Source organism: Pholcus phalangioides, unplaced genomic scaffold (genome assembly GCF_987345545.1).
Source record: "Pholcus phalangioides strain wild (caught in Gottingen) unplaced genomic scaffold, Ppha-v1.0 ptg000004l_1, whole genome shotgun sequence".
Lineage (NCBI taxonomy): Eukaryota > Metazoa > Arthropoda > Arachnida > Araneae > Pholcidae > Pholcus > Pholcus phalangioides.
The window spans coordinates 17,843,234-17,866,816 of NW_028301597.1; the positions used below are offsets into that span (position 1 = coordinate 17,843,234).

Here is a 23,583-nt window from a genome sequence, read left to right on the forward strand (position 1 = left end):
AGGCCACTAGATGGCCACATATATATACAAAAATGTCCTCTCCACTTGTTAATACAAGATTCATCGAAAGACTGGTTATTTGTGATGTGATGATTACAAGGAAGGAAATTCATCTCTGCCCCCCCCCCCCCGTAGTTTTACTTGGCCAGCTCAAGTTTTGCGATAGTTTCGGACACAGAAGAGATAGAAGAAAGGTTCTGGCCCAGAACAGTGTTATTTACTTCCGTGCAGCACCCTCTAAGGACAAAAAAAGGACAAACCTGTAAAGGACAAACTCTAAGGACTTCTAAGGACCTCTAAGGACAAACCTGTTCATGAGAATAACTTTTTTGCAATCCTACATTCAAATATGCAATTTCTCTCAATTTTAATGAATTTTTAATTAAACTGTTTGCGAATTTATGGGACACCTTGTAAATTGATCAATAATTTAAATCTGAAATCTTGCGAATTCAATTTCAGAATGTTTCCATAGAAATATCTTTTACTTTCCACGGAAAGTTTTATCGATAAATTAATGACGGGGTGAACTTAGAAAAAAATATATTTATTTTACTACAATCCTAATACACGAAAATGTATGAGCAGGTAAAAATGCATAGGAACAAGTATAGGTGGATGTCCCCCCCCCCCATAAACAAAATGTAGATCGAATTATATAGTTGCGATCAATGCTGTTTGAACACAACCTGACTTTTCCGCTATAGCGAGCTCTCCGTTGTAACCGGTTCGCGTCGTGACCCGAAGGCATATATCGGCGGCTTTCGCTGTCAGTCAGTCAGTCAGAGCGACAGTGAAAATAGCACGTGAACGAACAAACGCGTTCCGCGTGCTGTCACAAGCCTCCAAAATGTCGAGTTATCGATGACATTATGCATAAACAATTCTTATTTTTTTATTGTAAATAGTATACATTAATCATGGCCAAGTATAGGATGAAATTGGATTATATTATTTTCACCTTTGTCGTTTTGTGCGTTTTAGGAGTAACAAATGCAGGTGAGTGGCTGTATATTATCTCAATATGTCTTTACCAATCGTTTCCGCATCTTAATTGAATATATCTTGATTAGAGATATAATTAAAATCATTACTCTCGTATAACTGGTTCAAAAACTATCGAACATGTGAGGTAAACAGCATATAACTTCCTGTATATTATTTATTAAATATATTTCACTTGAAAATATAATTTATACCAATCAATGATTGCAGTTGATTGTATCGATGACTACATTAAACCATATTTTCAAAACGAAACATGGCCGTGTATAATATAAGCTTGATATTTTTCTTGGAACTTTCATACATAAACTATATATATAAGCATTTGGATTTTACATCGATGTCTGTTGAGCCAATCGCCAATTCATTAATGTACTGCATAACACAAACTACGATTTAGATCGGAGAAAATTTTCTCTGGCCCCCAAAACAATTTTCAAAATCATTTCATTATATTGAATTACGATGTAATACATGAAGTTAGATGGAAGTAAAATCAGGTAAACTAAAATTAACATTCATAAAGGTCTGCGTCAATCAAGACAAGTAGTGTACTGTATGTTTGCATTCATTTTTCATCAGTTTTCATTCAAATTTTTCATTTCCAAGAAGTAGTTATGCTGTTGTATGGTTCGAAAAATGTGTGCACTTATGATGTAATTGTCACAGGGGCTACGTACGCCCTGTGACAATTACATCGACAAATCTCGGGAGTCGGGTCACCATGGTAACTAAAAAAATGACATTGAATCTCAATTTTTTTTAATGCATCGCAACTGAATTGAAGTCTGAGGACAGCAAAATATTATCGAAAATTAAGTTATCGTAATTTGCTAGCATGGAAAGGGGGTCTTTGTCTCGTACATAGTTTACAAAGACTTTTTCTAACCGGAAGCATGTCTCTTAGACCATGAGCAGGACCTATTTTGGCGGGGAAGGGCAGAAGCAACATATTTCACCGAAATTCTCAGTTATCAACCTTAAATAAATCGAACGAAATCTATCGAACCATTTTTAAGATATTTCCTTTGATATTTCAATTTCAAAATAAGTTTGATTACTTTGGAGAGGGTCGCGAGCTCAATATGCCCTTCTAATAACGCATCTGATAACACTTGATATTTATTCAACCCTTACAGCGGCAATGACGAGTTATCTCGCCTAAATTTGTCATTTTCAGAAATTCCGATATATCTCGCTTCCCTTAAAACCCTTTTTATTTCGACAATGACAAGCCGTGGTTTCCCCCCCCCCCAACCTCTCAGATCAACTGTCAGTGGGCAGTCAACTCTTTTTAAAAGGTTGATAATAGAAGGAGAGAAATTGTGTTTTTTTCCCTTTCGAGATTGTATGGGGAATATGCTTACAGTATAAAAAAAATAGAGCCGCTGTGGTGGTCGAGTGGTCATAATGACGGACTCGCATCGCGGGGGTCCGGGTTCGAACCCCAACGTCGCCATAGTGGTGGTCGACTGAAGTTGGTTTCCTGTGGTTCCCAACTTCGAGGCGCAAATGCGAGGCGATCTCCCCATTAAAAAGTCTCGCCACAGAGAGCAACAGGCCTACAACGATTAATTATTCAATCATTACACTTCACTCGTATTTAGAAAAACTGGTGGCAGATGGTAGCACTACACATAATAAGCATTACACAGAAACAAACTTTACGTCAGGTTTCACTACACGTACACACACATTCCCGCATGTACCAATTCGTTAGAGGTTCCGCAGAGGAATATGAACGAGGTGCATGTGTGGTTTAGTAGTAGTATAAAAAATAGAAAACGAGAGAATATTTTTATCTTCATTTTTTTATTATTATTCTCGGTGGGGGAAGGAAGCACTTATTACCTGCACAAAATCAGAAAAAAATATTCTAGGAAAAAAGTTGTCATTTTACCGAGAGTTCAGCGATTTCCCCTGTGATAGTTATAATGCGGATCAGTGAAATTTTAAATTCCGCTTAAATGGTTAAATTTGGGATTGGATTTAGTTTTGTACACACCTGGGTTCAATTGTAGGGTGAATAAGGTGGAATAATCACAATTGTCTCTCTCAGCTTGAATTTTTCGAGTCCTTCTGCAGGTTTTTATATCTTCTTTGTAAGCATACATCGCAAGAAGTTAGAATAAAATTTCATGCGAAACCGTTATTTTCTAATCAAGTTCATTTGAATGAAGTTTAAAATGTTACACCTAATGATTTTCATCATCATGGACTATTTATTTTGTTGTTTAAATTCACCTTTTCTGCTCTAACTCTTTGACAATACGTTCATATATACCCGGGAACTATCGGATCACTGATTCAGTAAAATAAACTGTTGACAGATTTTACGGTCATGTAACATATATGCTTGGTGTTAATTCCGGTTTAGAGGCCACACTATTAAATTTGCAAAATAGCGCAGATGTTTGTCAAAACTCAATGATGTCGGAATATATCCCTGCAGTTGAATGCTTGATGCATTAGAGACCTTTCACAAGGAGCGGATGCGGGTCCGGAAGAAGTTTTAACAATTGGAATATACTGGGCCTTTCAGACGAGCCGAAAAATCTCCGCACCTAGGAAATGTTCATGAGGGTCCGGACGTCGTCCGCATATGTCAAAACCTAAGTGCGGGCTCCGCATCCGCACATAGAAGTTTTCACAATAGGTTTATTCGGAGCTATTCACACGATGCGGAACAAATTCGTCCGCATCTTTGGCTACTTTTTGAAGGTGATTTTTCACGGAATTTTTTTGATTATTTGCCATAAATGCCCTTAAAAACACCATATGATGGTCCCTGCTCATTAATATAATGTACCTACATACGTCTATCCCTCCGTTTCCTTCTGAGATGGAGATATAGCAACTTTAACTGCCTTTTGTCCATATTTCACAATTTTATACAATAAAACCTGCCAACAAGGGCCACTGACGGGACCAAAATTATAAGCCGTTCTGTTCATTACGAATATTTAATTGACTACATACTTTAATAACTTTTTAAATTTAATTTAAAAATTTAAATTTTTTTCATTTAAATTTTTAATCTTAATTTTTTTTAACTTTAAAAAAAATACTTTTATTAAACAACGTTATCCACTCGGGGCCGGATTAAGACGTTTGAAGACCCTAGCACTTGAATATTTTTGGTGGTTCCCCCGATACCTACAAGTTTATTTTACTCGATATTCAGTCTATAAACTTTAAAAAATGAAATTTTATATTTCAGAAGTGAGACTAATCTAAGGATGGGATTTCACTCTAAATGGTTTATGAAAGTTATTTTATAAAACTTGAAAAATGTAACCAATAAACACATGTTACATTCGAGAGCACTTAACTGATCCGTCTATTGGTTGCATTTTTCAAGTTTTATAAACGAACTTTTATAGTGTAATCCCGGCCTAAGACAGAATTGTTATGTGAATATTTCTAAGCACAGGCATTTTGAAAGTCTCTACCCCTCCCCTTTTTTACTACTTGCAAATTCTTTGATATCTCCTGAATTTTTTTTTTTTTTTTTTTTGGAACATTGAATGTTTTGGATTTGATTTTTCGAACATTGGATGTTTTTGGAATTTTTCTTCCATATTTTTCCGAAAAGACGGATTTTTTTTTTCAAAATATTTTGAAAATATTTGAAGACATTTTCTCCCATCGACTACTTGTGAGGATCGGAATGAAGACATCTTTATTCCCATATTCTATGTGGCTCTAGACTAAACCACCAAAGAATGCCTCTAGGCACTGAATCAGGGGTGAAAGAGAAAAATAATTACAAAAATTGCGAAAAAACAGTTTTTATGCACGAATTTCGAGTGCTTGTTTGAAAGGGTATGCGGACCCGTGTCCGCATCCGCTCCGTGTGAAAGGGGCCTTAAGCATCACTTCTCGATTTCTCTTTGTTAGAATCTTATTTTCTAATGTGAACATAAAACAAATGTTATGAAATGCTTCTTGAAACAGTGGTTCTTAATTTTTTGGGCTCTACAGGCCGTTTGACGTCCCCCTTTATTACAGACATGCAATCTTGAGGTGGAGGCAAATTTTAGAGGGGGGGGGGAAAGAAAAAGTCGCCATTATAAAATCTGCTTTTGCGGTGGAGGAGATGGCAAATTACGTTTCCCCTTACCCCTGAAAAATAGTTACGACCCTGACCATTTGTGACAGTGACCCTATGGCGATGTGATGAATGGCCATTAAACAAATATATTTAACAATATCATTCGGCATATAATAATGTAAAAACAATAAGTTAATTGCTTTCTTCACCAAGCTCAGGGAACCCCTTACGTGTCGCGAAGGAGGCCTGTGCACCCTGGTTAAGAACTTCTGTTTACATCAATGATTCTCAAACTTTTCCCACCCACCACTCTCTCGGCCTTGTCGAAGTTTATCCTCCGATCCTCAGAATAGTTAAGAAAAGTATCATTCCAAAGCACTGAACGGGCACACATCAACACACCAACTCTCCACAACGCCCCCATAAGCCGCAACGCATACTTTTACAACCGCTGTCTTAGAGATTTCGATTGCAAGTGTATTATTTAGTGTTTAATTTACGTACGATTTACATAAAATTTTGATATCTAGTTGCAGCTCCAAACATGAATAAGTGACTAATGAAAAATGTATAAATGAAACGTGACAACGAAAAGAAATGTGTAGAGAATTTAAACTATGATCATTAAAAGCGGCTTAACCTCCAAAAAAGCAAAAGCGCTAAAGCCTATTGAGTCATAACGTTACGAAGTTGATATGGTTGGCCAACTTTTCTCGAATGCAATATTTTGTTTCAGAGAAACGGAAAGTCTATAATGAGTCAGATGTTAAAAGCCAGCGATTTTCACTTTTGTACGCTCTTGATTTCGTTTGTGTGTCGCTTCCACGGTATAAATCAGGTTCTTACTTTTTTTTGTGGTCCGAAACAAAAGAAACTGGCGCCTCACCCACAGTCTGGTATTTCGAGTCGTGACATTGAGGTCTACGAAAACTAATGGAAACACCCTAAATCCGGATCGAAATGGGGTCAATGTATGTTTTAATAGGAAAAAGTAAGAAAAAGATGTGGTAGGAAAAAAAAAGAAACTTGATTCTCTTGGTGCTTCTCTTATTTTATTTTCAAAAATGTTTCTCTGAAAAATGAATTATTTCAAAGTCCATAAACATCTGTAAAATTGTTTTTTATTTTCCCACAATTTCGCGTATATTTTTGTATTTGATCATGGGCAAGAGATGCGACTTGGACTTATATCAACATAATAGTTTCCTAAAAATAGATTCAAATAGATTGGTAGAAAGCTGATTGGGGGGGGGGGTCTTTTACCTTGTTTTTTGTTATACCCACCAGCTTCTCTATCTTCCATTGAGAAGGTACTATATCATACTGTGATGTTAAGTAACATAACCATTTCAGATGACCTAGTTCTCAGTATCTTGAACAATCTGTTCGTGATGATGCACTCACTAAACCGGGCCGTGAAAATTATACGGAGCTATAACACGAATTTTCTCTCGTATATAAAGATATCATTTATGTGTCTGGACGTAATCACTTCAAATTGTACGTCAGGAAATCGTGCTTTCAGAAATCATTTTAAAAATGTGATTTCTACATATGAGACGTCTTAATGTCCGATTTTACACGAAGATTAAAGTACATAGAATCATGTAACTTGCCTTCTACGTAAACGGCAGTATTTTTTTTCTGGGAACAAGATAATTTTTCTTAAGAACCATTATCGGATTCTCAAAAAAAAATGATATTCATCGTCCCCATGCGATTGTACAGTAATTTTCAATTGTAATTCACATTATGTTCAGTTCAAAATTAATGTTCAAGGGTAGGATAAACCTTTATTCCAGCGGTCCTCGACCTTTTTAACTCGTGGAGCCTTTTTTTAGTGCATTATTTCCATGGCAGAACCCCATTGGTCTCTTTTTTTTTTTTTTTCCCCCACGAGGCCCCTGGGGAAGTGTGCATGGAGTCCCAAGGGGTACGGGGAACACGGATTGAGAAGCACTGCTTTAGGCAATAGACTTCGCGTTAGTACTGGATAAACTATTGTCCAACATGCTTATAGCTTGTAAGAATTATGGCCTAGCATAAGTTGTTTTTCAACCATATGCACAAGCACATAAAATAATGATTCGGGCATGCATTATTTTAAGTTATATGTTCGACGGGGCAAGTAATTTTTAGAAATTTGTCAAACCTTGTTCGGGTGTATATATAAGGTTTCAACAAATTGAGTTCGTTGAATTTTTTTAGCAAAAAAATTGCGTAGTTCAAACTTTTGCCTTGTGAGGCATCTATACTCATCGAGCATGGATTATATTAAATGAAATTGATATCGAACATAAGTACTACACACTACTTGAGATTCAAACCTAGCACACCTCCGGTCTATCGCCATAGGCAATTTACTATCGATTGAGTTGTGCCGGAAGTATGAGTGTGTGCCCCCCCCAAATCCCCGGGCCACGAAAGCGACTGTATACCAACAAAAACTGTAGCCACAAACTGTACGTATTTTGTGTACATTACACAAAATACGTTCAACTGCCTGACACCTGACCAGCCGTCACCTAGCCCTCAAAGTCCAGCCGCCTCTAGAGCAGCTGCCCAACCGGCATGGTTTCAAGGGAGCTGCCTCGCGACCGTTGCCTACAAGGAACAGCTTTTGCCCTTGCACACTACTTGACAGTACATGCACCTTGTACACATTCCTCTTCGGAATTTCTAACCAATCGGTACATGCCGGTAAGTATTATGTTGAGTAGAGTAAGTGTTGTGCTTATTTCTTGCTGGTGTATTTTCATTATAAATAGCTGTGGAACAGAAAATAATGAAAATTTTGTAGAAAGAAATTCAAGAAATTCGTGTAAGTTGAGTTTGATATAAGACGCGTTTCATATATATTGACGTATTATTTTTCATGAACGGAGAATCAATCGTATCAGCAGTACGACAGTTCCATACACAGTTATACGATATTCCAATCTGTATCTAATCCATATGTACAAAGGATATGGTGAAGATGATCATTGAGATTTTGAAATCACTCTTGTTGACGAAAAATATCCAAATTCATAATATGAATTTTGGTGCAATAATTTGTTCAGTTGTTATCAATCTTTAGAAATTACGGTAACTGTTCGTTCAACTCGTATGGAATATTTTTTATACGTGGGCATTTTTGAAGTAAATTAAATTTCTAAAAAACTTGAGAAAGTTCAATGTTCAATCATTCTATTCCGAGTTCAAATAGAAGAAAAGGAAATTCTTACCATAAAATTTAATTGAAAATTTCTTTGACACGCCCTGAACACGAAAAACTATTGAGGTGTGTCGAGTTTCAGTTTCTTTTTATATGATCTAGATAATCTTGCTTTTTTTTTTTACAAAGAAATAAAGTCTGTCCAATTTCTAAGATAGACACTTTCTTTGTCTTATTACGTTCGAATCGAATGAGACAATGAAATAGCCACTAGTGCAAAAAATAGGAACTTTTGTCTGTCTACCTCCAGGGTACAATACAATTGGTCGATAACAACTCTTTCTATATATAATATATTGGTTTTCCTCTCTATATAGATTGAGGCAATATAAACTGTAGCATGTTTGTCATTTAACGATATAACATATTTTGAAAGTTTTTTGCCTCTCCAGATTATTCTAATTTTGTGAATTACTACATTTTTTGAAATATCTTATACTGATTTTGAGAAAAGGTTTGAATAGTATTGTACTTGTAAATTCTCTGTTCGTAAAGTACTTATTTGTGCAATTATTCAGCTGGGATACCATTTAGGATTTCTGTACATGAATAGCATTGCTTTGAAAAAGCGAAGTTGACGCACGAAATGAATTAATGATACGTTACCTTGTAATTCTCACAAGGCAACGTATCATTAGAGAGGTCATGTGAGAATTACCTTACTATTGCTAAACTGCAGAATATCTTGTCAAAAATTATCATACAAAAGATATATTATATTTATTCACATAATATATGTGAACTCCGCCCCACCCCCGCATGGAATTCTTCTCTTAACCTGTTATACTAAATGATAGATTTAAGTTTAAAAATAAAACTCACAATTGCTCTTAATTTATTGATAATTAAATTAGTATGATCTTTCAATTTTAAGTTAGATGAGATAACCAATCCAAACTATTTATAATTCACGACTCTGTCAATGCACGCGCAATTATCTTGAATTTATATAGTATCAGGGTGAAAATTATCACATTCATGCAATTTAATTTCAGTTGTCTCCATATTTAGATTTATTGAATTAAAAAGGATCCATTTTCTCTCTCGGGTGTACTTGCATTAAGCTGTAGTCTTCAATTCTTTTATTTACGGTATAAATATATTTTTCTAAGTTCTCGAACACGTTGAATACGCAATCATAGGTTCAACCTATGATCTACCTGAGCTTTCATTCTCCATTCTGGTAAATTTGAAATTCAAGCTTTTTTTTAAGGACCACACAAATAAGTTACATTAAGCAACTTTTTTGAACTACGCGTGACTTTATTTTCTTGTAAAATCAACTAGTATTATTATCAAAATCAACAGACAATTCAAACAAATAAATTTACTTTAAAAAATTGCTTGTCACAATACGGGGTGTCTCATTAACATTTAACAAAAATAAAGAAATCTACAGTCAATTCTAAACTTAAATATGAATCAATAAAAAAAAATACTTGCAAAAAGAAGGTAATTCAGTTGCGATAATGCCACTTTATATAGGGAGGGGGGGGGGAATACAAAAACTGAAAGTTTATATGACCCTGAATTAAGAAATATGTGAATTAGTAGAATTTGCTCTGATTATTCTGCAGAAAAAAAATTCACTCCGTACCAAGTCACCGTAGTAACGATGAATAAAAATCTTGATTTTTATCCCCTTTCTCATAGACCAGAAAGTCTCGGGCTCGCACAGGGTTCTTTTCGATGTCCTGCGCGATGTCTATTATTATTTCAGCTCTTAAAAAGTGAGAAATATTTATTTCACTACCATCATCTCAGCATGTTTTCCATTCAAAAGTTACCATCCAAGAAGTAATTTCTTCCGGTAAGAATAAACCTCGTGAAGCGCGATAATTTTAAATCATTCATGTATCGAACCAAAATTCCAATATTCTTTTTGACGAAAAAACTACACGAACAATGATGCTATAGAGGTTTATTTTATTACTCTATAATAAAGTAGAAAAACAAAATAACTTCACACGTTCATGCATTGAAAAAAACAATAGTTTATGCATAAAGTTCTTTTCATATGCTTTTGATATATCAAACGATGGAATTTTACACCTTGTAGAAAATCCCAAAAATTTCCTCGAGCATGTCTTTCAACTTTTTCCTCTGCTTGGTAAAGCTGCTTTTTGAAGTTCCCTAGAAGGAAAAGAATGAAAAAGAAACTTCTTCCATATTGGTTGTATGTTGAATATCGATAGCCGTAAATACGTACATAGCCTGAGGAGCTCGAGATGGTTAATGATGCAAATTAATCGATTTCTAGAACTTCATGCAATAACTGGTTTATTCCACTCGTCACATTCATCAATGACCTTCGTGGATCAGAACTAATCGTAAATGAACTCGTCCCGAATACCACACTACTTATCAATTTTTCCTCACTTCCGATATATGTATACCGAAGGGTATAATGAGACTAAGATATTATTTTTAAAGCTACAAGTATGAGTTTGTATTTCCTTAATAAGACGGCAATTTTCACTGAAGGAAGTGAAAGTGGTTTATATACCATGTATATGAAGTGAGTGTTAGATCCGATGCGAAAGAGAATCTGGGACTAGGTCAAAGGTGGACTCATCGTCTTTATTAGGAGAACAGGTTTGTCTCAGTATTCACTCTCTCGCAGCCTGTTTTACATTTGGACTCAACATTTTTCGACTGGTTCACCCAAATAATTCCCGTCAAAAGTTGTAGGTGCAGGTAAAAGTTTCATTTTCCAACCCACGACATCGACATTTAACCCGCTATCGCGAATACTTTCGAGTGGTTTTAGCTCATCTATTACCATTCATGTAATTACATATTCTATTTTTCTTCTTTAGATCATAAGAAAAGTCACTTCAGAAATTTAAACCATATTAACAAAGTGAAATTTATTCAAAAATTAGTTTTTAATTCGAATTAAAGTTTTTTGAGGTAAATCAAAAGAATTTTCAAGAAATTCTTTATCATTAAAGATAAATTCAGACTGAGTAAGATAATCAAACTCTGATCTTTCCTACCGGAAAGATCTTTATCAGAATATCTAGGACGAATATGGAATACAAAGTGTTGAACCTTGAATCGCAGATTATTTCAGTTGCATTTTAAATTAAGCAGACTTAGTATTATTCGGGCCAAAGGTAATGAACTAGAGCAGATAGTATTAAAGTGTAGTTACCTGGGCGTGTATGATTTCCCTTTTGATGGCAATCCTCACGTTAAATTACAGCCCATTTATGAAGCTTCTAGTAAATATGTAATGGTGCCAAGCTAGCAACGACCTTCGCAAATCTACTCGTCCAACCTTCTCAGTAAGCGGGGAGTTCGTTAAAGAATCATTGAGAAATATGATGATGTTTCCGTAATTAGAAAATTTTTTAAATTTTTTTGATTTTTTGTGTTTATTCATTCGAACATTTCCTTAAAGATTATTTTTTTCACAAATGAGGCATTCGTTTCAATTCAATTGTAAATGCAGAAGTTGTTTCTCAATAATGAGGAATTTTTATTACCTTCAAGTTACTGAATTAATACCTGTTTTCGTGAAAAATTCCAATCTATCAAGAAAAATCAAAAACATCACGAATAGATTTCGTTTCAATCCGAGTTCATACCTAGCTACAGGGGTTCACAACCGGGGGTGCGGGAGAGCATTTTTGGGGAGCCAGATGGAAATTCAGGAAAATTAAAATGACGAAAATTGAATTTTTCAATTTGCTTAAAATATTAAAATTTTTTTTTAAATTTTTTGAATCAAAAAAAATAAATTTTTGATCGTCTAGGGGTTGGGTCGTGTGACCCCCTCCCTCCGTGTACGACTCTGATCCCAATGTGCGTTAGGAGGTAGGGAGCATAGCTGACGAAATTTTGATGACAAGGGGGGGGGGTCAGTGTTTAGCTAATTTTTGCTGACAGGGGAGGGGGGTCAAAAAAATTTCTAAAAATTTGCTGCTGTAATGACCTCAAAGATATTTCAATGATTTTTCGGGGTGACTTTGGGCGATGTTTCGGAATCTCACATTGATTTTTTTTCAAATTGGCTGTTAGTTTTTGAGATAAAATGAAAAATTAAATTCTCTCTCTCCAATATACTGTGTATAACATGATGTTTATGCAAGATATACAGAAAACTGGATGAAACAAATTGTATTTATTCGAACCGAATGAAAAGGGGATGCAGTGGATCAAATAGTGTCAGAAGGCATCTTGAGGAAGCTCAAGTTTTATTCACTATCTTGAATTTACAATACAGTACGTAGTTATTATATAATTTTTAGGTCACTGCAATGAATACAATGGAACTTCCCGTTAACGGACCCTTTTTGATCGCTGGTCCCGTGAAATAGGGCTTTAATAGTATATTTCACTCCCCGTTAGCGAGCGGACAGTAAAATCAGACGAACTAATTTTTTTTTCCCAAAATCTAATTTGTCAATTTTTGTCCATAAATCGAGCATTTATAATATTCAACGGTGATTATCAGCTCATATTTCGTTGTATTTCCAAACTCGTAATTCTCGATATTCCGGATATCAATTATTTGATCAACTGAACATAACTATTGTCCAGGATGGTAATTTGGTGATTCTGAATGGTAATTTTGGTTTTGTTTGAGCATGTTGATACGTGTGAAAATGTGTCACCATAACTGATAATCCGAGGATGATGCCACTCTCCGCTAACCATTCGAAGGTTTTTAACAGCTGGCTGAAGAAATACTTAGGAATGAGAAAATTCAACTGCCCTTGCGGGAATCGTACCCATGTCCTTTCACTTTCCTAAATATATCTTCGCGTCCACTAGCTGTTTTTAAAAAAACCTTCGTATAACTGATAATGTAGTAATGAACATTCACTTCTTCTTTATTCCTATTTTAGACCGTATATCCTAATGGATGGGTCGGGCGTATGATGTTTTGTATAGTTAATTTATACCTATTTCAGTTTAATTTAATTTTTATCGCAAATTATGTATAGTGCACGTATATCATATACGGGTAAAAATAATTAATTGGTTTAATGAAGAGAAGAAAAATTTTCTTTACTGTATTCATCTGGTTTTTCAACTTTATTTGGGAATTATGCATAATCACCGGTAAAAGTGATAAAATGTAGTAAACTTAAACTTTGTTTATCGAGACGATTGATGATTATACATAACCACTTGTGTATCACTTTTACACACAGTCACATATTGCGACCGAAGCCAAACGTCGTATAGAAGAGGTTCCACTGTATATTGCACCTCCTAATAGCAGACATGCCCACACGTTAGCGGACAAAAGCTTTGTTCCCATGTGTGTCCGTTATCGAGAGGTTCTACTGTACTCTGTTGACTGACGACATTGCTAGGAACATAAAAGTGAACCCGAGATTGTCTCATTTATTACAGGTCATAGCTAATAATGTAATTTAATTAGTATAAAGTAAATCTCCTCAAACTGGGTTGTTTTCTTTTATTACAGTATCCAATCATATTTTTATTTCATGTTAGATGTCAAAACTCATGTTGCCGAACATTCACTGATGAAATGAAATTCACGTGCAAGAAAAATGCACTACATGAATTTATATTTATAAAAATGTAAACTGAAAATTTTATGATAAAAAAAAACCTATTTTCATGTCCCGTCAATACAGTTTTTCAGGAAATATACGTATAATCAATGTCCGCGAATCAGTGTTAATTAGGAAAGAAAGCGTTCCGTGTTGTTAACCTGCCATGAAATTCCCAGAGAAAGCAAACTTCCTGGATCAAATTCAAATTTTTTTTTTTTTTATGGTAACTTTTCTCTTTGTATGAAAAGCAACTTTGGACCGATTCCAACTTTCTTCTTGTAACATGTTAGTTCAGGAAGGAAGGGATAACAGTTTTTTTTTTTTTTAACTCCTTGTTTTTTGGTCCATTGAACAAAATCGTCAAACATGGCGTTCACTTTCACGTGTTTCCTTTGCAGAAAGATAGACATGTCGGCCGATTTCTTTCTCAAACTGTGTTTTTTCGAGCGTGAAAAATATGTCACTGGAGATTTCTCACAATATTAAAAAAATAATAAATCTCCATCACGCTTGTTATACGCTCTTAATTTACATACCAACAGAGTTTAACTGCTATAATAACCTGGTTCTTTTTATGTGTATGTGTGTAAACAGATTATTCATTGAGTTGGATGTGTTCCAGGCGTAGACAGGTCTCTCGTTCTCTTTAAAATAATGTCATTGTTCCCCTGGAATCGGAAAGAATAAACGAGAAAATGCCATTTACGATTCGGTTTGTTTTCAATGGCGCGATGAAAATTTATGTGCCACTAATATGACGGTGTGATTTTGTCGCGTCTGTTTGCTCCAGATCGTATTGATATAGAATTAAGTCTTCCTTTAATTTTATTGTTCAAAATAGAGTGAGAGTTAAAAAGTGACTTTTTACAACTGTATAGGTAAATAACGAAAACAGTTAGCTGTAGAAATACTGTTTGTTGCATTTTTATTTGGGAGCCAGTAAATTTCAAATCTGCATTGAAAAGGCATTTCTTTTTTTCTTTACATCGAAAATAATATTACACCATGTAAACACGATTTTTGTTCTTGGTTAGTACATAGATGGTGATAGACCTGAGTTGTGCTCGGTTTGAAAGTAAAAAAAAGAAATTTCTTGGTTAGTAGACCACATTTCCCAATGATTTACGACTAAGAGATTGAATGCAGCAATATTTTTCTTTAAACATTGTTTTTGTGATGAGGGGGATCGACATTTGAGAATTTGTCATTTATCGTTGACTGATAGGGTGATTAAAATATTGAAAACAACAAAAAAAACTTTTGACAATGATAACTTTAAAAACTGTAAATAACTTTTGGAATATAAGTCACGTATCTGGAAGTTTAACAGAGAATAAAATTTGAGTAAAAATTTTAAAAATGATGGGGCTTTTTTCCATATGCACTTCGTATTCCCCTTTTTTCGCTCCCATAAATAATTGCCAAGATATTTTCGGCGCATTCTCTCTTAGGCCCCTTTCACACGGAGCGGATGCGGAAGTTTTAACAATTGGAATATACTGAGACGAGCCGACGAAAAAGAACTTTTTTACGACCTTTCAGACGAGCCGAAATTCACCCACACTTTCTAAATGTTCATGCGCGTCCGCATGTGTCAAAACCTGAGTGCGGGCTCCGCATCCGCACATAGAAGTTTTGACGATTGGGTTATTCGGAGCTATTCACACGATGCGGAGCAAATTCATCCGCATCTTTGGCTACTTTTTAAAGATGATTTTGCACGGAATGTTTTTAATTATTTGCCATAAATACCCTTAAAGACACCATATCAAGGCCCCTGTTCATCAAAAGGATGTGCCCACATACGTCTATCCCTCCGTTTCCTTCTGAGATAGAGATATAGCAAGCGGAGATATAAACGCCCGCACCTTTAGTGCTCGTGTGAAAGGGTCCTTATATGGATGCTCCAAGTCCAGAACTCTTTGGTAAGCACCCATGCTGTCTGAATTTTTCGAGATGAGTGTGGAGGGGGTGCGATGTGTCATATGTATCTAATTACAGTAAAGAATGTGATAGTTGAAAGGAAACTAGATACACGCAGGCTCTGTCACACTAGGTAAGCACATTGTCCCAGGGGACTCCGGGAAACCTAACCATTTATTAATCATGGTTTAACACTGTTTTTTCCCAACTTTCCTCCGTTTATCGACTTTAAATATCTCATTGAATATTACAGTTAGAAACGTGGAATTTTTCTATTTGGTATCAAGAAAAACAGGGCAACAGCTTTCTAATTGTGTTTTCGGACACGGGGGGGGGGGGGGTCTGTATAAAAAGTTAATTTTTTTTAATTTTATTAACTATACACAATCTTTCGAAACATGAATGACATATCTGAGTACCACACGTTATTTGGAAATTTTTTGTAATTGGAAGTACACCTCTAGGATCAACAGTTCGCCAGTAAAATGCCAAAATCTGTATATGCGAAGAACTTCCCAAAACAAGTCATACTGGTGAGAAAGCTTGAGATATATCTGTTCATTTGCTTAACGGGTTCTTAGGACAAAAATTTGGCTGGATCGAAAACCATTATGAGCTTGTGGAAAAATATAAAAATCTAAACAAAAATGAAATTTTCAATGTTTCTCAATTGCTATCTTGCTTATTCAAAAGAGCACCTTCATCAAAGAATTCTTGACTTGGAGCATGTACTTTATGGTGAATGTAACGAAAATATATTGGGAATTATTTTTGGAAGCTAAAAGCGTAAAGATGGAGTATATGTGGAAATAAAAGAAAGTCTCACTATTTTTTAAATTTGAAATTTTATTTTGACTCAAATTTTATTTTCTGCTAAACATCTAGATTCGAGACTTGTATATTCTAAAAGTTATTTACAGTTTTTTAAATTATCAGTGCGAAATGTTCTTTTTCTGTTATTTTCAATATCCCAGTCACCCAATCAGCCATCAACCAAATAACCCAATTCAGCAAATAACCCAATTCACATCAATCTCTTCACAAAAAATGAGTTTGAGGGAAATAATAATCATTTTCAGGCTCATCCAGCGCAGGAATCACAACTTCTACCCTTTATATAACAAAAAAAAAAAACTTTCTCTTTGTTAGTGTTATTCACTAAGCCAATACCGCCGAAGTTCCCAAAGTACGCGTTGAACTGCCACAAAATATCTATTATACATGTAAGGCCACTCAAGTCGAAATATTATCAGATATTCACGAATTTCGTTGCACGACTATACCACGTATGGTTTTTGAAAATCATCGCTGTGTCATAGACGAATCAAAAAAAAATATGGCTCTTATTGTAAAGAGCCCGGTGGTTTTGCCATGCACCCGGATGATTGAAAATTATCAAGCATTTTCTAATCGACTCAATAATTTGTTTTTCAGGCTTACTGAAGCTAAGCCTATTCATCAAAAACCTAATTACAAATTTTGCAATAATTGCTCAAACAGCCCCGTTTCATCCAGTCTTAAATTTTTGCGATAAAAAAAAGCCGGATTTTTTTTTTCAATTAGCTTACGACAGATGTATTGGATTATTTGATTATTATTTTTGTCGCACCATAGCCATTTTCTGCACACGAGTGCTAATTAGACCGGGACCTACAATTTATTGCCGATTCCGAACGGCAGGGTAGTTTTTTATACTCATCGAGAGGTTGGTGCGCTAACCCCTCGATGGGGGACCCCCTGCGGTAGCAATTTTTTCTGTGGTCCTGTCACCGTTTCTGTTGTGCCCCGTGTCAGGAAAGTTTTCTGACAAGGACGACTCGGGTATCGAACTCACGGCACCTCTAAACATCCTTTGGTACTTTAGGCGAATATCTTATCGACCTGGGCTACTGTGCTCCAGATATATTGGAAGTCTTATGAATAAATTAGTTCTGTCTTTTAGATTGCCGTGCCATACAGTGGCAATAGTTTTAACGAATTTTCGAGATTTCACCAGAAACATGCAATAAACTGTATTTTTATCATTAACTTCTTTCTCGTTATGTACGTTTAAAGTTATGTAGTATTCAGATACGTTGAGTACATTATTCACGAAAGCAATACGCGCACGATATACTCCGAGAAATATTTATAAAGTGTGAGTGGGGTTCCAGTAGTAGTCTTCAGATCTCCCGTTCAAAGAGTTACTCCGTAGTGAGCAGGCAAACTTTCAACACGATACCTACATAATATGAAAATTCAGTCATTTTTTAATTGTCATTACAAAATATGGAAGACAGATGGCCGCACCAGTATAACATGAAAACAAGCATTACTCTAGCAACATAAATAGGTATAACCACGTCACGGACCTGCTCCAAATTACCTTTATCGCTTCACGAGGAACAGATCACTGCTTTTGTGATGAAAATCGGCCCTCCCATACATTACTCAACAACCTGTAAATTAACTGCACATCTAAAGCCCATGGCTCTGCCCGCTGCTAAAAATGTTACACTCTGGATCAGAGATATTTTTAGAAACAAAAGATAAAGTCAAAAAAATTTAATGGAATAGAAGACGAAGACCACAGACGCCATTTTAATCAATAGTAGAAGTACAAACTGCACCACCTCACCGTTCACAAAGAAAAAAAGAAAGAAAATTATCACTTATAAAGAAGGCTGGCGCTGATAGTACAAGAGTAGTATAATGCCGTAGAAATCGGCAAAATTTCAGAATTTTTGGAGCAGCAGTAGGATTTTTTTTTTTTTTTTCAACCTTACGGATGAACTCAAAAACAAATTTTAGAAAATCGTAGTGATTAACAACCGCATAAAAATGTGAAAAGCGCTCACACAACAAAAAGGGAAAAAAAACTGGTTTGGTTCCTCGATTTCTTTGGGTTATACCATTGCTCAGTTTAAAAAAAACGCCACATTATACGCTTGGTCTATGCGCGGTGAATTTGGCAGGATTTTGAAGTGACGTCATCAATTTTTAAAGTGTTATAACTCTAATTATGGGTCGAATCAAAAAACTGAGAACACTTTCGCACATTAGTTTTTCACAAGGAATCACGTGTAATTATTGGACGGTCGATAGTTACCGCCCTGTATAGATTTATTATTATTGATTTCAATATGCAGGATTTGGGATTTTATATTCGAATTAACATTTAATATTGATACAAGATTATATGTTTGATTTCTGATTGCATACGTAAACTGTGATATTACAAATAATTTTATACTTATTATGATTGTAATGTATTTTGTGTAATGTGTATGTTTATAAATAAATGGCCGGAGGTATATCCAGTCCGTGAGGACAATGAGCCAATATTGACATATTGCGATGTGGCCTAGATATCTTTCGGTTTGGCGATATGATCACGCACGCACTCACACTACATTCCTTCATGTTTACACGAGGTATATGTACGGTTAAATGGTAAGTTTCTAGATACCATAGATATAGGCTATTTTTTTTATTAAAATTTAAAACTTCTGATTATTCGGTCGTTCTTCATGACCTTATTATCAATACAGCTGTAAAACATATCAATCAATCACGAAGAGCAAATATAGAGTTTAGAGGGTTTTAATACATAGATTCGTGAAGATCTTAAGACAAGCAATATTCAATCAATTGATTTGAAAAGACCCGAGTCATTTGACAAGTGAAATTCACTTCAACCGAAACTTGTAAACAAACTGTCAAATATGATTTATCTTTGATCTTAACGCTTAAAAAAAATCTCGGAACATTTCCCATCGTCGTGTATATATATCGTATAACTAATACTTGCTTCCTCCAAAAATCTCATAACTTACGTTTTTTTTTTTACAGCTCGTGTGAAAAGGTGCTTCGTGTGCCGGTCACGGGGTGACCTAGGAGACTGCAAGGATCCCTTCTCATTCAATGAAACGACGGCCGAACTCGTGAGAGCGGTTGAAGCCGCTCCTTGTGCTTCTGGATGGTGTGCCAAAATCGTAGAAGGAAAAGGCGATGGTAACTTTTTTTTTTTTTTTTTTTTTTAAATGTTTTTTGGCTGTTAAATTTCATGTCCCAATTTCTTGGTGAAAACCATTCAAGTGAGCCCAATACAAACTTTCTTTGAATTCCCAGCTTATTATTTAACCAAATTTCAAAGAATAATTTTTTCATAAGTATTAACATGATCCACAGTTACTAAAAAATTATGAAAGCTGTATGTGAAAAGCAGGTGCTATATATGAGAAACTTACCTATCGTATTTTCCTGTGACACATCGAAGCGATCTGTTGATGGAGGAGACTCAGCCATCATATTGGAGTCGTAACCCCCATTCAGAAAGAGACCTTATATTACCTTATATTTTTATTGATAAATTTACTAGAAAAACTCTACAAGGGAGTCTGCTGAAAGACATTGGTTATCATGGTCCTCATATATTTGAGTGAGATCCATGTCCGAATCTTCATACCTCAGTTTCGCTTGTGTGATGACCAGATTTCAGCAACTTAATTTCATACCATAATTTTATTTGCAAAGAAATTTTAATAAGTCAAAATACCCGTTAATACGAATCAATGGAAGCGCATAGAATATCAGTAAAATAAGTTTTCACGTTTTGTTGATGAAAAATGATTTACGAATGAGAAATCGATTTCTTTTAAATCTTGGTTAAAACTATATTTAGATGTTATTTGTGTGTGTGTGTAAATACCCTTAGTAAATATAGTTTTTATTTCAATTCAAACCTCCCACATCCAGAAAAACCAAAATAATATTTTTCATATGCATATTTGAAGATGTGTGTATGTTGACAGGTTGTATGCTAGGTCAGTGACAAGTTTTTTTCTCTAATTTTGGTAGATTTATTCAAAATTGTTTGAATAAAACAAAATCACAATTTTTGCCTATATTTTGCTTTTAACGTCCTTTATGGCGTTTATACAGCTGCGTGTATGGAGATATTTACTCATATCTGAAATTAAATTTTCGGAATGGTTAACCCTTGAAAATGCGTAGCTTCGCATATGTGCGAAGGGTTCATTACTGCAGCTAGTTTGAATATTGAAATTCAGTGTCGCCTTTGCACATAAGGTTACGAGCATGGTGCACGCTGGTTTCTGATTCTGCAAGTCAGCGCCGTCGCTGATTGGTTAAAGAAAACTTGAAATTCAGGTTTCTAACCAATCCGTAACGGCGCAGATTCCGAGAATCGGAAACCAGTGCGAGCAATGTTCGTACCCTAAGCGAGATCATTTTCTACCCATTTTATAATTTTAATTTGCTGGTATATGTCACAATTAACCACACCTACTCTTTGTTTATTGCAGAGCATGTTGTGGCTGTGATTTCGCTAATTTCTTAAAATGTTTTCTTGCTTTTGCATTTCTTTGTTTTTTACCTTAAAGCGTGCAATTTGGATTATTTTTCTTACTACAATTTGAATCACAAAGAAGACGTGATTTTATATATATATAAAGCAATATTACTTCAATACATTTATTTTACGTCATTTTTGAGGCTTTACACATCTTTAATAAGGCCCTGTCTAAGCAGCACAATTCGAAATAGATTTTTTTAGAATGATTTTTCCGGCCTCCAATACGTGTCATTAACTATAAAAAAATTAACAGCTCGAAGAAAAACTGAGCATATTTAAAATTTTTTTTTTTTTTTACATTCAGAAAGATTCCGAATATTTTTGTGTAGATGTTTTTTCTCCCACTGTGTCATTGCTTTTTACATTTCCTTCGTGTTTTCATTGCAGAATATGCCATAGCGACAGAGAGGATGTGTCTTCAGAGGCCACCCGGAGACGAAGAGCAGAGATGTTCGGATACCTTGTATCTTGGTAGGAAAGTATTCATGTGTTTCTGCAAAGGTGACTTGTGCAACCATGCTTCCGGAATTAGTCCTGCATTTCTATGGAAAACGTTACTCGTTGTGATAGGCTTGGTTGCACTTACGCGGTGGACATCTGTGTGTTGAAAACGTTTATTTATTCGTTCTGATGACCGAAAGTGATTGTCGGCAGCAGCCGAATAGCTTGAGTCCTACATGAACAGCGATGAAGCCAAATATTTTTCCTTCTAGGAATCTTTGATAGTTTTTCGAAGATCTTGTGTTCCTTTTGAATGTTTCATTTTTTGATGCATTTTGAACGTTCCGCGTACGTCAGTGTGATTTCGACGTGTTTGTTTACGGACTTTGTGATTTGAAAGTAATTTTAATGATTTTTTTTCAAATGGATATTCAGTCATAGTCCCTTTTGAAAGTCCGTACCATGAAATGAATGAATGAAAGAATGATGAATTGAAAGATTTGTGTTAAGAGAAAATAAAGATTGAAATTCGCTTTTTTTTTCATTATAAATTATAAATTGTTACGTTATTTCTCATCGAAATTGCATTCGACAATGTGTTATGAATTAAATGAAACACGAAATTTCTCATGTCGTGCGAAATTTCAAGCATTGAAATCGGTAATATCTACAGACGTATGCCTTGCATTCTAATTTGAATGCACGCCTCCATTTCAAGCCAAGCATGTCATCAACGTCTCGATTGATAAGTAAAACATGAACTAAGTTCGAAGCGATAAAATTTATACCGTCTTAAATGGAACATCTTGAATACGTATTCGTATATATCAATATGCCCATCAATTATGGTTCTCTCCGTTATTGAAACGACAAGAGCGATAGCTTTCAGAAATATAAATTCCATACACTCTATTTGCTGCGTGTTTATTTTGCGTACGAACGTACAACTGATGTTCAAGATAGATAAGTCTATTTTGCATACCGCATTCATCATCTTCAGTTTTTGTGTGGTTTTTACGCGATTTTCTCTGAAAAAAACCACTTCACATTCAGAAAGAACGTATAAATATAATATGAATTAAAATAAGCATCGTAATCAGTAAATAAGCATACGTAAATCGTTTGTTTAGTTAGTGTGGTTGTTGCTTTGCATATTTACAGGGTGCCCCATAAATTCGTGAATAGTTTACCAATTCCTTCAATTTTTATGAATTTTTATACCTGAATGTGTGTGTGCGGTTTGTGAAAAAGTTCTATCGGCAGAAATGTGAACAATTTCTTTTTCAGAACTAAACCCCCGCTCGCGAGAACAACTTTTACGGAAACCGCGTTCAAGCATACCAATGTCTTCAATTTTTATAAATTTTTAAACCAGTCACGAATTCATGGGACACCCTGTACAGGGTGTACGAAAGACCGATATGGTTTAACTCTACAATTGGCTAGTGAGAGTTATCTTATCACAGTGACTCTAAACCTGGGATACACATACCCCTGCGAGCTAATGACAGACGGGTTATTGAAGGCCCAAGCAAGCAAAAATATTCGGTATTGGCGCGGAAATAAAGTATTAAAGGTGCGAAGTATTTGTTACATCATACAAGTAAACACGCAAGCTTCCTAACAATTTCCGGAGCACTCACACCTGCGTCATTGGAATTCAAGCTTTCTAGGCAAATATATCCTGCATGTCCACACGTTTCACACAATGGGTACGTTTTCAACTTATAGTACAGTAAAACTTTCCTAAGGCCGGTATAACACTACAAAAGTTTGATTAAATCCCTTTTATAAAACTCAAAAAATCCAATCAATAAAGTTTTATGGAATGACTTTGAGAAAACTTTCATAGTGTAATACCGGCCTTATATATACGGGGTGATTATAAAAAAACTATCTACTAATCCACAGCTTTAAGTATTTTTGGAAGCTGAAACAGGCAGATGGATAACTTGATGTTCAGGGGGAGGGAATCAAAATACCCATCAGAAAAAAAAGGGGGGGGGGCGGCTATTCATTTCCACGTTTCTTTAAATTTAGATTGGTTTAT

The 23,583-nt window shown here is 35.2% G+C and overlaps 1 protein-coding gene across 1 annotated transcript; it reads left to right on the forward strand.

Annotated features, from left to right (window-relative positions):
- Positions 1 to 682: 682 nt before the first annotated feature.
- Positions 683 to 22,077, forward strand: LOC149086630 (UPAR/Ly6 domain-containing protein rtv-like). The gene is made up of 3 exons (XM_089231816.1): positions 683 to 999; positions 19,568 to 19,729; positions 21,480 to 22,077. The coding sequence occupies exons 1-3, from the start codon at positions 921 to 923 to the stop codon at positions 21,698 to 21,700; spliced, it is 462 nt and encodes a 153-aa protein (XP_089087942.1). The 5' UTR covers positions 683 to 920; the 3' UTR covers positions 21,701 to 22,077.
- The last annotated feature ends 1,506 nt before the right edge of the window (positions 22,078 to 23,583 follow it).

Bases quoted from the DNA above. Each gene is read 5' to 3' on its own strand.
- LOC149086630 (XM_089231816.1), top strand. From the start codon at position 921: ATGGCCAAGTATAGGATGAAATTGGATTATATTATTTTCACCTTTGTC. The intron at 1,000-19,567 runs GTGAGTGGCTGT...TTTTTTTTACAG, and splicing joins TTTAGGAGTAACAAATGCAG to CTCGTGTGAAAAGGTGCTTC. The intron at 19,730-21,479 runs GTAACTTTTTTT...TTTTCATTGCAG, and splicing joins CGTAGAAGGAAAAGGCGATG to AATATGCCATAGCGACAGAG.